We start from the raw sequence: 16,590 nt of genomic DNA, 5'->3' as shown, positions 1-16,590 counted from the left end.
TGGCCACGTGCCATTTTCATTGTATATTCTGGAGACATTTCACACAATCCATTCATTATGGGAGGAATTGTTTGAAGAATCCATTGCAAACTGCTTTCGGCACTATAAATTCACCCAGCCGTCAGAGGAAGCCATCCCTGAAGCAGCAAATCTCCGAGCACAAAAGTTCTTCGTTGTGACTGCCAATAGATATGAGATTTGAATCTATTGTTGCTGTTGATGAAGTCCTAACATCTGGTCTGCTAACTGACATGGAAATTATCCACGCTGTGCGCATGGATACTGCTGCTAATGTGAGCAAGAAGCCTAAGTGAGTGGATTCACTGAGCAGATGGAAATAGAAGAACCAGCACCTATCATGGGCCTGGTGTCTAGTTCTGTGCAATTGCTAAGGGAAGTGGCTGCCAATCATGTCAGATGTCCCAATGGAACTTTTCTTTGGTCTAAATAGAATTGACAATTTTGAGGATTGCTGTCGGCAGGAAGCAAACCACGGAGTAATCACGAAATGACTGAAAGTTGCATTGCGCAGTTTGTATAGTGCTCAAGTTTCCTTCAGGTACATTTCAATAGTTGTTTTGGTATTCAATGGCTTTTTTTGTGTGTTCCTGTAGTGTTTTGCTGTGCTGCTACATTAAAATTGTTAAATTCAGACTACTGGATAACTCAAATTATTTTAAGCAAAATAACTTTGAATTTAGAGGAATAGACAATAACTTGGTTTGGAGTCTAATAAATATGATGATAGGCTTGGGAAGGTGTCACACATCTGATCGACCAAACAGATTGCTTCAGTTACCAAACACATTGCTTGAGTTACCAGTCTATTTCATAGAATCATAGAAATTTACGGCACAGAAGGAGGCCATTTGGCCCATCATGTCTGTGCCGGCCAAAAAAGAGCTATCCAGCTGAATCCCACTTTCTAGCTCTGGGTCCGTAGCCTTGTAGGTTATGGCACTTCAAGTGCATATCCAAGTACTTTTTAAATGCGATGAGGGTTTCTGCCTCTACCACTCTTTCAGGCAGCGAGTTCTAGACCCCCACCACCCTCTGGGCGAAAAAGTTTCTCCTCAACTCCCCTCTAATCCTTTTACCAATTACTTTAAATCTATAACCTCTGGTTATTCACCTCCCTGCCAAGGGAAACAGGTCCTTCCTATCCACTCTATCTAGGCCGCTCATAATTTTATACACCTCAATTAAATCTCCCCTCAGCCGCCTCTTTTCCAAAGAAAACAACCCCAGCCTATCCAATCTTTCCTCATAGCTAAAATTCTCTAGTCCTGGCAACATCCTCGTAAATCTCCTCTATACCCTTTCTAGTGCATCTCATCTTACCTGTAATGTGATGACCAGAACTGTACGCAGTACTCTAGCTGAGGGCTAACTAATGTTTTATACAGTTCTAGCATAATCTCCCTGCTCTTATATTCTGTGCCTCGGCTAATAAAGGAAAGTATCCTGTATGTCTTCTTAACCACCTTATCTATCTGTCCTGCTACCTTCAGGGATCTGTGGACATGCACTCCAAGGTCCCTCTGTTTCTCTACACTTCTCAGTGATCAGGCAACCTAGCATCACTACTTCAAATATAATATTCTAAAGAAGATTCAAGGTGATGGGAATTGCCCATTAGGTGAAAAATCTAATTTTGTGTGGAAGTTAATTATGAAAAATGAATGCAAGCAGTCACATATAACATTAATGTTCTCTTCACTAATTTTTTAAAACAGTCTAATCTATTCTTAGGAAATGCTCGAATTCACTATACTCCTGTGAATCCATCTGTATGGATAGATGCTACACAGAATAAACGCATGTACAGTGTTGGCTTTCATTCTTGCTAGATTTGGACTGCTCCACACATCATGCGATGTCATTAAAAAGTAATTTTTTTCTCAAACCGGCAAGCAAACAGCATGATGGACTTTATTTTACCTGGCAGGTTTCCTGATGGAATTCCTTCTGGAGCAATCATGAATAATTACTTTGTTGACCCCAGTCATTAGTACTTTCTCCAAGTGCAATAGTCCCTCCCTGGAACACTCCGTGATAGAAGTAGTCATTACTTATACCTCCCTCAGTAATGGAGAAACTGTATGAAGACCCTTTCTATAGCATTCCCCTTGTAATATGTGTTTTGTATGACTCCAGAAGACAGAACTGTCGAAAGGTTGCAGTGGAATTTTGAACAGGTGAAACAAAAGACATCCAAAGGAGCTATTTTATTTAATATTGCATGAAAAAGTTAATTGGCTACTGTTGTTCTCGAGATTTGAAGAAATAAGCATGCCATTGAGCAGTGATAACATGTGATGAATGTACTTCCAATCGATTTGGGAGAATATCAATTTAACGGGTGACCATCAGGCCTGATAAAGACATATGAGTCATTGCTCTTATCCGGTTGCCACATTTCAGAGACCTATGACTAATTAGTCTAGTTTACATAGTGCACAAAAAATGAATATACATTCCAGTATTAAGAGAAAATAGCCTATTCAGCTCATTGAGCCTGCTCCTTAATCTGCAGTCATAGACTCTCCCTAATATTCCTCCTGAAGGAGGTAAAAGACCATAAGTAAAATTTGAAAGAAGAAAAAAATGTTGAAGTTTCTCCCTGTACTCTAAAGTTAATTGAAAGATTAATATTCTCTAGTTTTCAATCATTGAACCAGGTTATTCGCCCCTCAATGACTGACTGCACAAGTGACATTCCCATGGCCTCAACTGAACCACAATATTGCATGCAGTAATTTTTAAATCTATATCCACACTTATTCGATATACTTTAAGCATCAATTCCAATGTTAATCAGGGAGTAGAGTTTCCGCTTGTTTCCGCAAGTTATAACAGCGCAATCCTGGCGAAATCGGCCGAACTAACGCAAAAGATCGGGGAATTTTAAACATAAGTGAGTTATGCCCAAAACCACTTACATTAGTGTTTTCCATGATCTTTTACGCTGGTTCAAGATTCAAATCGCCCGAATAAGGCCCCGCCCATAGAACTGCCAACATCTCCAGGTTGAACTTGCGAGATTCTGCCGATTGCACTGGTTTGGGAAGGCTTTTCAAATTGTGCTTATTTTCTTAGGCGTACAGGCCCTCGTAGGCACATTTTACAAATTTTTTCATATCAAAAAATATTTAATTTACTAAGAAACTAAATAGTGTACATCAATGAAACTTTTAAATGGTTCAGTATAGTTTTTTTAAAGTAATTTTCAGTGATTTTAAATCATGTTACTCACAGGTGGAGGACTGGACACCCTTATTAAAAATGCTTATTTTTGCTGATAAACCCATTTTCAGATATATTAATAAAACTGCACCAGGTTACCACACTTAAATACATCAAGGAATACTTTTTAATGGAAAGAAAACCCAATTAAGTTCTGTTACACTGTCCGATTGCACTAGTTCATGGAAGATTTTATGTTTGTGATTATTCAAATGAATTTTAGCAGAAACTTTAATCGTAGCCTAACCACTGCAATTTCAATCGCACTTTGGATGCAATTTCCCGAAGCAGAAAATCTACTCCCAGATGTTGATCGAGCTCCTTTTTAAAGAAGTTACTTGACTTAGCATTAATTGTTGGGATTTTATTCCACATATACTAATCTGTGTGGTGGGGTGGGGGTGAGAAAACAAGTTCTGTCTGCTCTCTTGTTTCCCTTATGGCTTGCAAATTTAGTAACTTATGTGTCCTAGTCCCGCATTCGCATTTTAAAATAAACAAAACTTGCATTTAATCATGGGATCCAAGCATTTAATGATTTAATAATCTGCTTCATGTCTTGCCTCATTTGGATAAGTGCAATGAATGCATCATGCCTTTTTCCTGGATAATGGCCATCGGTGTGTAGAATGATTCTGTGGTCAAATACCATCTTAAGGGTTATTTGGACTGTCTCATTTTAAGGGTTATCTGGACTGTCTCATTTTAAGGGTTATTTGGGCTGTCTCATTTTAAGGGTTATCTGGACTGTCTCATTTTAAGGGTTATTTGGACTGTCTCATTTTAAGGGTTATCTGGACTGTCTCATTTTAAGGATTATTTGGGCTGTCTCATTTTAAGGGTTATCTGGACTGTCTCATTTTAAGGGGTTATTTGGGCTGACTCTATTTTAAAGGGTTATTTGGGCTGTCTCCATTTTAAAGGGTCATTTGGGCTGTCTCATTTTGAAGGATTATATGGGCTGTCTCCTTTTAAGCAGTAGGAAACGTGGCAACCAAATTGTGCACAGCAAGCTCCCACAAACAGCAATGAAATACATGACCGGATCATCTGTTTTAAGTATTGATTGAAGGAAAAATATCAGCCAAGAGACCAGAAGAACTCCCTTGCTCGTCTTTGAATAGTGCCATGGGATCTTTTACGTCTACCCGAGAGGACAGATGGGGCCTCAGTTTAATGTCTCATCCGAAAAGTGCACCTCTGACAGTGCAGCGCACCCTCAGTACTGCACTGAAGTGCTAGCTTGGATTATGTGCTCAAGTCTCTGGAGTGGGGCTTGAACCCACAACCTTCTGACTAAGAGGCAAGAGTGCTACCACTGAGCCAAGGTTGACACCTGATCAGGGTTTTATTGTTTAAAAACTCCTGACACATAAAATTGTTGGGCTATACTACTTTAATATCTGTTGCACATTGTCTATAGGTTCATAAAGCAGGAATGATTCTGATCTGAGTGCCATAGGAACAGATGGCAGAAAATAGAGAATTTTTTTTTTAAATGGATGTCATGGATGGTGCCCACTAAGTAAATTCAGGTGTCATTTGACCAAAGGGTGTGGGTTATGAAGGTCATGGACATCTTTCATAGATGAAATAAAAATAGGATCTATTTTAGAAGAACATAGACAAGTATGTTGATTTGGCAGATAGATGTCAGATGAAATTTAATGCAGAGAAATGTGAGGTGATGCAATTTGGGAGGCTGAATAAGGAGAGGACACCTACACTAAATGGCAAAACTTTAAAAGGTATTGAGAAGCAGAGAGACTCGGGTACGCAAATCTTTAAAAATGGAAGGACAAGTTGATAAAGCTGTTTTTCTTTAACAAAGCAAAATTTGGGATACTAGTTTTTATAAGGCTATAGAGTACAAAAAGAAAGAGCAAATGCTAAACCTATACAAATCATTGGTTAGGCTGAAGTTAAGAATATTGTGTTTAGATTCGGGCTTCTTACATTAAGAAAGATGTGAAGACCATGGAGAGGGAGTGGAAGAGATTCACTTAAGATGATGCCAGGGATCAGAGGCTTCAGTTATGAGGAGAGACTAGAGGCTCTTTTCTTTAGAACAAAGATTGAGGAAATCTGATGGAGGTGTTCAAAATTCAGTGGTTTTGAGGAGGCAAGTAGGGAAAAACTATTTACACTGGTAGGTGAGTCAGTAGTAGAGGGCATAAATTTAACATAATCACCAAAAGAACAAAGGGAGCAGTTCGGAGAAAATGTTTATGTGCAGGGTTATAGGATAGGGAATGCTTGCCAGAAATGGTGGTGGAAGCAGAATTCATAAATTACTTTTAAAAGGGAAGTGGATAAATGTTTGAAAAGAATTTATTTTAAAAGCATGGGGAAAGGGTAGGGGAATGGAAATAAGTGGGAAGCTCTTTCAAAGAGCTGGCACAGGTGTGATGGAGCCAAAGGCCTCTTATGCTATAAAATGCTATGATTATATTAGTTCTTTCTCAAGTTCTCTCTTTAAGGTTTTGATTCATTTGGTACCATTTGTTACCTAAGCAATCAATAGATGGTTTATTTTTCTATAAAGTGAACATTGTAATTTTACACCACATATTGGTCTGCATGCGTCTGAGAAATTGATGCAAATTAGCAACAAAGCAAAAAAGAATAGTATCTTATAGCTGGCTTCTCAATAATTGTTTTTTTAAACATCTCTTGGCAGATTTTATTTCAATTTTATTTCAATTTTTCTGATCCAGGATATGCTTTAGTAAACCCACGTGTTTTCAAACCTCTCAGATATCAGTGGATCATTACTTCAAGCAAAAATTACGAAGTATGAAAGGGCAATAAAAGTTGACATCATTTAGAAATTTATACCTACCTTAACATTCCTAAAAGAGACATTGGATAAAGGATTTGATATGGTAACTGAAAAACAAGAAAAGGAAAATGGATAGTAATATTAATTTGCAGATATTTAACTGCATCTTATATACAGTGGTATCCTTATTTGCATCTGCTTTATATAAGCAGCAACACAGTATCTTGGTGTCTTTTACAGCCCTCCTCCAAATGACAAATCAATATGCTTCCTGAAGGACCACTCTTGATGACTCCCTGAACCTATATTGTACCTGTACAGTTGGCAGATAAATAAATATCCAATAGAATCATAAAATTCCAATGTACTTAACAACCACCCACTCCCATTGTTGAATGCCTGTACTTATCTTCATGGTCCATACACAAGCTAAGAGGGCCTCCTGCCTTACAAATAGCACTGCTGCTTTATCCTTCTGCGAGCTGCAAAAGAGGGTTTTGGCAAGTGTTATATATAAATAGAAATTGTTGTTCTAAGTATTAATGTATTTGAATTCTCAGAATACATATATGATGAACTATTGGCAAAATTTCATCTGGACACAATAGCATACTTAAACAGTCCTTTGCTAAATTAATAATAAATGAGCTGGCTGTATTACAAAGATCAGTCATGTTTTATCTGGAGTTTGTAGGACAATTTTTGACAAAATAGTCATCAGTTTATCAGAATTTAACTGTATTGGTATGAGGTCAACTTCACGTAATATTTCTAGCACATAATACAGAATTGATGACCATTTAAAAAAAAATACTACCTATAGGCTTTTGAAGACATTCAGTAGATCACAAATCCAAGCTGCTTTAAAGCAAATTCCTGCAATGTGTTGATAAACATAATTTGTTACCATGTCCTAGTTTTGCTCCTAAACTAGCAATCATGCTGTCAGTTCTGTAATATGAAAGTTGGTCATTTACATGTTGGTTTAAAAATGCTGTAAAACATGTCTGGGCTTTACAAAGAGTGTATTTGGATCCTCCTCTCAGAATTCACCCTTGCACAGTACGGGAGTTGCATGTTATAAATCATACTGGTGAGAAAGCTGCAAGAGTTGCAGTCACTTGGGTTATAGATGTCCCAGAAATGTGAAGCAGTTTGATAAGTTTTAGTGGAAGCAAATCAGAGCATTGACTTCAGTACTTTAACTAAGATACAATTTGGTCATTTTAAAACAAAACACTTTGTAGGGAAATTTTATTCATTGTGATACAGTTGAGCTTGTAACCTATACTTCAGTGCCGTAAATGACACAGCTCGAAATCTCTTAACAACCTTGATCCAAGCATGACAGAAATTTAATCTTTGTGAGGCTTCTAAGAGAAAATATTCTACAAATCTGAAACTTAAACTGAAGCAAGAATTTATCATTGATTGAAGTGATGCTATTTGCAGTAAGTTTCAATGTCTCCAGTCTTTCTACGCTAACCAGGGCTTTTGTAGGATTATGTTATGAAGCTAGAACGATGATCCCTTGAATCAGATTTCACTGTCATTTAAAATAGAGCATGAAAATAATATAAGTTATAAAAATGTAATTAATTTTAACTGGCTTAACTAGATTTTCTAAATGTTTGTGTATATTTGTTTAATTGTATTTTCTTCATTTATTGCTCCATGCTGCAAGTGCGCTAAATTAGTAATCAATTCACAATAAAATAGCTCTTGAAATATATTTCCAAATGTCACGTTTCTGGATTTTGTGACCATTTTCCATGGAAAGGATCGAAATGAGAGTCATTTTTAAAAGTGCTTTTAAGTTAAAGTTTGCTTTAAAGGGGTTAAGTGTGCAGGAAAGCAGAGCTGGCATGTACATATTAAGTCTCGGATGGGGTGTCTGAACTAGCATCCCAGCAACAATGGAAAGGTAATTTAACATTTCAGCAACTGCTCACGCTCGTTGCTGCTGCAACAACCCTGTTCATTTCAACTCCAAAGCGGTCATTGCCAAGTTAGGCTGGTGGACTCCGTGCTGGGCGGGAGGTGTGGATAGCCAGTTTTGACTAAAAGCTGAAACCTCTGTGAGGCTTTTGTTGGTAAAAAGAGACAAGGCTTGGCCTTTGGAAATGGGACTACAACGGCAGTTGGACAGCAAAAGGCTGCAAAAGACAGGAAACTGAAGAAAGATGTTCTGCCCTGGGACTAAGACAGAATGCAGAAGGGCTATTTTGTTTAAGTTAAGTAAGACAACCCATCAAGTTCATTATATTCATATCATTACATGAAAACAAGTTGTATCAGTTGAACTAAACAACTCTGATCGTACATACTACTCTGCATGTTTCACTTCGCTGTGGAATAAAGCAGTTTACAATTCAAACTAAATTCCACCTCACCTTCGGAGACATATGCAAAAGACAGTTATCCAGTTCTGGTCACAAAGGGGTTCTATTGTTTCTTCCCAGGCTTTTCCACCATACAAGTAGATATGGTGCAAGATGAGTCAATTCCCATAAAGGTAATGTGGACCGACTGCTTTTGGGCGTGACTGATGCTACTGAACCCCAGAAGATATTAATGGCAGACCCAAATTCGTAACGCCAATCAATTAAAAATGAAACTTTTAATGAATAGCAACAAAATCACCCAGGAGAGAGGGCCATAAAGTTATTAATGAAATGTTCAAGGACTGTGAAGATGGTGTCAACAAACAGATAAATATAGAGCAAAATTCCTCCGATGTTTATCTTTCTGATAACACTTTAGTTTTTCTTTAACAATCATCAAAATGCTTTGGAGACATGTCTATTTGAAGTGTTGCATATGTAATATTTAATTTTAATGGGATTTTTTTTCCACTACAGTAAAGCAGTGATGGATCTACTGATTGATTTGTGCAGCCAATATCATCTAAATCCAGCCCATCATACTCTTGAACTGCAATCCAGAGAGACACGCAAACCATTAGGCTTCAAGCCAAATACTCCTGTAGGAGTTTTGGACATAGACAAAGTGCTCATAAAGCAGAAAGTTATTGTGGAGAAGCCAAGAAGACCCCCACCTGTAGTGCCTGAAGTAGGTAACAAATCAGAAGCATTGTTGTACTTCATTAAAAAAAAATCCTTATGTTAATTGTGCCTTGCCATTAGTAAGATGATTCAGTGCACCCAAAATGTGCTGCTCACTGAATTTGCTGTTATGAAAAAATAATTTGTTTAATATCTGGGATTGGTGGGGAGTGGTGTGCGGTGATAAGCCAGAATAGTTTTGTGAAAAACTGACAATTTATGAATGCTCTTTTATTCAAATTAATGGATAAAATATATTGATCCATAGTTTCTACCTTTTGTCCTGTGTAAATGTTTGTGGTTTTACTGGAGTACTATGTTCAGTTCTGGGCACCACACCTTAGGATGGATATATTGGCCTTGGAGGGAGTGCAGCGTGGATTTATAGAATGATACCTGGACTTCAGAGGTTAAATTACACAAACTAGGGTTGTATTCCCTGGAATTTAGAAGATGAGGGTGATTTGATCGAAGTTTTCACGATATTAAGAGGAACTGATAGGGTAGATAGAGAGAAACCATTTTCGCTGGTTGGGGAGTCGAGGACTGGGGGACGTAGCCTAAAAATTACAGCCAGTGAAGTTAGGAAACACTTCTACACGCAAAGGGAGGTAGAAGTTTGGAATTCTCTTCTGCAAACGGCAGTTGATGCTAGTTCAATTGTTAATTTTAAACCTGAGATTGATAGATTTTTATTAACTAAAGGTATAAGGGATATGGGGCTATGAAGTTAGGTCACAGTTCAGCCATGATCTCATTGAATGGCGGAACAGGCTCGAAGGGCTAAATGGCCTACTCCTGTTCCAATGTTCCTTCTGCATGCTACATGCTGAGCTCTTGAAAGTGCCTACATGGTACAGTGCCGCATGCCGATAAAACTGCTGCCAAAATTAGAAGTCAATAAATGAACATTTTTATCTATTCTGGTGGTCACCTCGTTATCACTTGGCTTAATGTAAACTGTTTGACTATTACAGAAAACTGTGAGGTTGGTGGTAAATTTCCTCAGGACACAAAAGACTGTGGTGCGAGTCAGTCCACTTGTGCCTTTGCAAGATCTGCTGCCAGTTATATGTGAAAAGTGTGACTTCAGTTCAGATCACCTTGTGCTCCTGAAAGACAGCATCAAAAGGGAAAAGGTGGATCTTTCGAAATCACTGAATGATTTGGAAACTCGAGAATTATATGCTCTGGATACCAGCAGAGGTGAGTTTGTCCAGAAACTCACCAGCTGCAGTAGAACATAATGTAGTTTCACCAAAACACATTTACTTTAAAGCTGTTTGACTGAGTTTTAATCTTCTTTGTCTCAGTACTTTTCTCCCAAAAGAAAATTAACCTGAAATGATTGCATGGTGAACTATTTTTCTTTTAGGAAGACATTTGAAGTTTGTGGTTAACATTTATGTACAAATCTGTCCTTACCCAGCAATCTTCTGCTGAATGAAAGGTGAATAATAAACTTGCCATATTAATTCAACTAGAGCACCAAGTCTGGAGTATAGGGTTAACTTTCTGACTTTGCGTGCCATGTGGGGAGCCTTGTTTGCAAGAGTGCATATGGGCACATGGCTGTGTGAGCTCTAGGAGCATAAGGCCAAACCACAGAGCCCAAAGTCAAAAATTATCCCAGCAATGTCTCTGTAAAGAACAAAGTATTGATTTCTCAAGATATTTTGAGCAAACTAATGTTTTGTTTTGTCTTGTGAGATCATGTGGCTTTCTGGAACAAACTTCACATATGTAAGAATGAACAGCATCCTATTGTAAATATTTTTCTGCAAGATTGCAGTAAAGAATATGTTAGCATATCTTTAGTTTACTATGTGCAATATTAACATTTTCCCTTCAGTGGAGTATTAAAATCAAGATATTTCGGTCTTGGAAGGCAGGATATTGTCTCCCTATAGCAAAGGGATTGTACCATTTGAGACATTGGTGAGGGCATATTTTTTAAATCAATGAGGAAACTTCTTTTGGGAGGGACTTGGCATGTACCACACTGTTGCCTAAGATCTATTCTAATACCATATAATAGGACTGGACAAGAGGCTACATTGTTACAAGACAGGGTTAGGGCACACTGTTATATGCTGAAATACTAGAATGGTCAAAGGTACTCAGTGCGCCAGAGTTCTATAATTCTGTTTTCTTAAAATGACTTATTTGTCTTCACAGTTCATTTTTTTCCATAAATAATGCCAGAACTACATGTCCAAAGTTTTTAAATCCGAACACTTGCCCAAGATGAATGTTCTGTCTGAGTTTATCGAATAAATTGTTAATACGCTTTTAAAGTGTTATAACTCTTCACAAAACTCCTGGGTTGTCTTACCAAATCAGCCAGAAGCACGTTTGCGTCTTAAATTCCAGTGAACTGTTGCTTTGATTGAATATAGTTTGGAGTCTTTGTTATGTTATGTTAAGTGATGTCTGTTTAATGAATGGGCTGTGGGAAATTCTTATTGCCTTAGTTCTGGCTCAGCATTTTATATAACCAAACTGTACTGTGACTTGAAGTGAGCACCTAAAGAAAGAAAGAACTTGCACTTATATAATCCAGAACTTCTCCATTTCAAGTACTCTTTCACACATTGAGATAAAACACATTCCATATTTGCAAGATGAAATTTTTTGTAGTTTTACATGTTTACGCTAGTTATCTGTGACCTTAAAGCCCATTTAAATGATTGATGTTTTCTAAGGAAATCCAATTTATGATTTTTTTTTTGTAATAATGTGCCCTTTTTGTAGTCCTTCAGTCTCAAACACACTCCGCTGCTTCAGCTCTAAATTACAAAGGTATTGTATTACCTGCTTGATGCTTTGTTTCTCCATTTGCTGCTCTGCTGTAGTAGATCTTGTATGAATCTCCCATTGTGGGAATCAAAAGCTTGGCGGCTGCTGCTGGGTGTGAGAAATGATGGTAGCTTACATTACTGTTGCTTTACAATAACATCAGAGTATTAATATAATGCTCATATAAAACTGTTTTGTAACTTTAGTATTGAAGGATAATGGCAGAGTGAATTATTGTTAAGGGTATGGCGCTGTGCTTTTGAATATTAAAATCTTTAAGTTGGGTAATTTGGACGATGAAGATGTGGATTTTATTATTCACTAATAACTGTGCTTGCTTACCTACATGGTTGTCTGTTTTAATCACATTCACTATACTAGTCTTGGCCTGTCGTTTTTGGGGTATTTAGGTGCACGATATAGACAGAAATATTACTTCTGAAAGATTTAAAACATTAAAAATGAATAGGCTTGAACCTCTGATTTACTGTCCAAGAAATTTAGTGGTGTGATTTAGACTAAGTAGAATTCCCTAATGGTTACCTTTTATTTAAAGAAAGAGAACGACAAAACAGCTCTGAATTTTCAAATAAATTAAGTCCCCATCTGTGGCAATTATTGCTGTAGACTTATGGAAATGGACATAAAAGCTTTTTTATAGATACAACAGAATTGTTGGTGCTGCATCATGATGTAATAATCTTCAACCAAAAGTGTACAGAGGAATTAAATAAAAATCATCCTCGTGATTTTAACCTGCATCCCAACTCCCCCAGCCCCTCTCCTCCAACATCACCATGCTCCTACTCACCCTCTGTGACTGTAATCATGGTGAATTATCCCTCCTGTCATTGGCCTATCTTTAGCATTTCACACGATTGATCATGCCATCCTTCTCTAGTTCCTCTCCTTTGTTGTCCAGCTTGGTAGGGCTATAATTGAATGTTTCTATTTCTGCTTCTCCAAATGGAACCAGCACATTCCAGCAATGGTTTTCTTCACTTCCCTACACTGTCATCTCTGGAGTTTCCCATGGATCTATGCCCCTCCTTCTCTTGATCTGTATGTTGCCCGTCAGTGACTTCAACCACAGAGATGAGGTCAGCTTCCACATGTATGCAGATGATACCCAGCTCTGTCTCTCCTCCACTTTATTTGACTCTTCAAATGATTTTGTGCTGACAGACTGCTTGTCCAACATCAAATCCTAGATGTGTCAGAGTTTCTTCCAGTTCAACATTGGGCTGATTGAAACCATCACTTTTGACGCCCACTAGAAACTCCGCTCCCTTGCCACTGGCCCCTGTCCAGCCACACTCTTGGGCTGAACCAGATCATGCACAATCTTGGCATCTTGTTCCATCCTGAACTGAGTTTTAAATACTATATCCTATTCATCACCAAGATTACACTACCAACAGTGCTTACTTGGATACTTATTTTTGCCCCTCCATCACTGAAACCATTGTACATGATTTTGTCACTTCCAGTCTTGGACTATTGCAGTGCCCTTTTTTGTTGGCTTCTCAACTTTAATGAACAGGATTCAGAAGCTCAGTGCAATCTGGTTAAAATCACTAATGATACCAAACTAAGAGGGAGGGGCAGTTGAATCTCAAGAGGTAGCCAAATATTTACAAAATGAGTAAGTGGGAAGATCTGTGGCGGATGAAATTCAGTTTGTACAGGTGTAAAGTACTGCACATTGAAAAACAAAAATTGGCAACATACATACTCTATATGAGTAGTGTTGAAATAACCAGGGGTGAAGTTGAAGGAGATCGAGGAATGCTAGTTGTCACTGTGCAGCAATAATGAACTAAACAAATAGAATGCTGAACTGTACAGCCAGAATAGTGGAGTATAAGTCAGAGGATATTATGCTGAAACTGTACAGTGCTCTTGTCAGACTGCAGCTTAAATATTGTCTCCATTTATGTTCACTGAGACACAAGGGAGATCTTCAGAGCTTGGAAGTGATGGTGAGCCAAGAAGCTAATCACTAGCATCTGCAGAGTGAGTTGTAAAGAAAGATTGGAGAAGCTTGGGCTTTTTAGCCTTGAAAGGAGATGAAGACAGCGCCTCCTAGAAATGTACAGATAATATAGAGAAAGAAATCCAAAAGACTACTTGAGACAATCTGTGATGGTTGGACCCAAGGGGCACATGTTCAAACTGACAAGGCAAATTTAGAACTGATGACAGGAAGCTCTTCACACAAAAATGATCAACCTGTGAAATGGATTAACAAACAGGATGGTAGAAGCAAAATGCCTAGAATTTTTTTTTGCGAGAATGGAGGTTAGTTCAGGATAGATAACCAAGATGGACCAAAAGGCCTTACTTATGAAGATCAATCTTGTGAACAATAGTTTGCAATTATGTAACAGTAACAGAAACACTGAAAACAGAATTTTTAATGTGACTATCTAATTCGAGAACACATAGCACACCAAGCCAAAAAAAGACAGTAATGGCAGTGTTATATAATAGGAACATAGGAACAGGAGTAGGCCATTCAGCCCCTTGAGCCTGTTCCGCCATTCATTTGGATCATGGCTGATCTCAATGTTAGCTCCATTTACCAACTGTTGCTCCACACCCCTTGATACCCTTACCCATCGGAAATCTATCGATCTTAGGCTTGAACATGTCGTTTGACCCAGCATCCACAGCCTTTTGGGGGAGCAAGTTTCAGATTTCCATTACTCTATGTGTGGAAAAAGTATTACCTGATTTCACTCCTAAATGTCCTAGCTCTAATCTTGAGATTATGCCCCCTTGTTCTGGATTCCCCCACCAGAGAAAAATGTTTACCTGTATCTTCCTTATTGAATCCCTTTATCATTTTAAAGACCTCAATTCGATCACCCCTCAACCGTCTAAACTTAAGGCAATACAAGCCATATTTATGAAACCTGCCCTAATAATTTAATGCTTTAAACCCTGGTATCATTCTGGTGAATGTGCCATTATAAATAATGGAGTGGCATTTGCTAAATAATGGAGTGACAATACTGCAATATCAGGACACATTCACAGATGCAGCTGTGAAGTCATTATTGCTGCAATGTATTATACACAGAGTAAAAATAGCAGAATTAGGTGATGTGAAAATTTTAATATTCATGGGGGACTGGATGCATTCTATTTGAAGCAATGTTCTCCTGGGCAGAGACATGTGAGTCAATGGCATGTTGCCCCAGCTATCTGAAGAAGAGACTTAAGTAGTCCCCAAAGGACTGGTAAAAAGGAAGAAAAGCTGAGTCACCAATTGAGGCAGATTAAGGGCTGATGCTCTCTTGAGATCCCTTGGATCTGTGCCCCTCCCTAATCGGTCCTTCCAAGAAGGTTCAGCAAAGCTGACCCTGTGGGAGGGGCCTACCATTGATAAACTGGTAGAAAAAATACACAGCAAGTAAGTCAGCATCTATAAAGAGAAAGGATAAGTTAACATTTCAGGTGTATAATATACCCGTCTTTTCTGTTCACAGAAGAAGATTGACCTGCTGTGCATTCCTTACATTTCCAATTTTTATTTGTTTTCCAATATTTGCAGTTTTTTTTATTATTATTGACCAGTGGCTAGCAGTAGTGTATTTCCCCAGCCTGAATGTGAATTTGATTTTCTCTGGGTTGTGGAATGTGGATCCACATGGACTATGATGCATCCCTCCCCCCCCCCCCCCTTTAGCTTCACATCACCAGAATACTCCACAATTTGCCAAAATACAAGTGGAACATTTGACCCTTCATAGGGTCGAAAGGATTTTCGATAAAGAGGCCAAGTTAGCAGTGGAGTGGGTTATGTTTGATTGAGTCCCATGATGGACTTGATTCTTCTGAGTGCCCAAGATGTCTGAACTTGGGGCAAGTACATAAAATATTTTTTGAAAAATTGTTGACTCCTCCACACGTCTCCATTAGGTATCGGTTATTAGTGGGTTCCAATGGTTATAGGTGTGAAGAGTCTGTACAGTACAGTATTTTTGAGGCCTGGTTTTATTTCTCTTTATCTGTGCTACCAAATGCTTTTTTAGTCACATTGTAAAAATTATTTTAGAATTTAATTAGCTTTGACCCACTCATTTATATTAAAGGTTTTATTAAAATAAACTGTCTGTAAATGTGGAACTGATTATATTATTAAAAACTTATATTGTGCAGCAGCCTAGTGATGTATGCCTACCTCCCAGGGTTGCCGGACACTGGATCTGCCTGTCTCAGTTGGCTGGGGTTTTTTCAATTCTTGGCTGGGTTGTGAGTCAGTATATTACATAGAAGGCTATGCATTTTGTCCCCATGGAGGGAATGAGGAAAATGAACATTGCTGGTTTTATCCATTTGAAATCTTGCCTCCTTCCAGTCCATTATGAATGTCCATAGCAGAATGTTTGATTTTTCTCTTGTAATGGATTTGAAGATGGGAGGTGCTTAAAGGGAAGAACATTTTAAAATAAAATGGGAACAAAAAGGACAAAGCTTATATTTATGGCTGCTTTACAATTCACAGAAAATGTCTCTTCAAATTAACAAAAGCAACTGTGTCTGCAATTTCAAAAGCTTGTGTGCATTGTGTGGCTTTTGAATGCAAAATATTACTAACACCTGCATGTATAAGAGATGTTATAATAAACTTCTGGACAGTTGCAAACCTTAGTCTGTGAATATATGCATTTTAACTGAAGCAAATGATGA

The 16,590-nt window shown here is 38.1% G+C and overlaps 1 protein-coding gene and 1 long non-coding RNA gene across 11 annotated transcripts in view; one reads left to right on the top strand and one right to left on the bottom strand.

Moving 5' to 3' along the window:
• cobl (cordon-bleu WH2 repeat protein) overlaps nt 1-16,590 on the top strand; it is a 346,962-nt gene that overhangs the window by 164,914 nt on the left and 165,458 nt on the right. For 6 of the 10 annotated variants that reach the window (XM_068005366.1, XM_068005392.1, XM_068005406.1 and 3 more), the window contains 3 exons: nt 8,890-9,100; nt 10,071-10,299; nt 11,848-11,895. The exons of 1 other annotated variant lie outside the window; for it this stretch is intronic. In XM_068005366.1, the coding sequence (XP_067861467.1) occupies nt 8,890-9,100; nt 10,071-10,299; nt 11,848-11,895 (488 nt within the window). The remainder of the gene's footprint in view (nt 1-8,889; nt 9,101-10,070; nt 10,300-11,847; nt 11,896-16,590) is intronic. 3 more of the 10 variants (XM_068005412.1, XM_068005400.1, XM_068005380.1) reach the window with 1 other exon arrangement.
• On the bottom strand, nt 6,089-16,120 carry LOC137341919 (uncharacterized). Its single transcript, XR_010967161.1, has 3 exons — nt 16,082-16,120; nt 11,908-11,997; nt 6,089-6,135 (listed from the first exon to the last, which is right to left on the bottom strand). It is a non-coding gene; the product is annotated as an uncharacterized lncRNA (long non-coding RNA).

The sequence above is a fragment of the Heptranchias perlo genome, chromosome 2 (assembly GCF_035084215.1).
Source record: "Heptranchias perlo isolate sHepPer1 chromosome 2, sHepPer1.hap1, whole genome shotgun sequence".
NCBI classification, from domain to species: domain Eukaryota; kingdom Metazoa; phylum Chordata; class Chondrichthyes; order Hexanchiformes; family Hexanchidae; genus Heptranchias; species Heptranchias perlo.
Note: the sequence above shows the minus strand (reverse complement) of the source record. Positions and strands in the feature narration are given on the sequence as shown.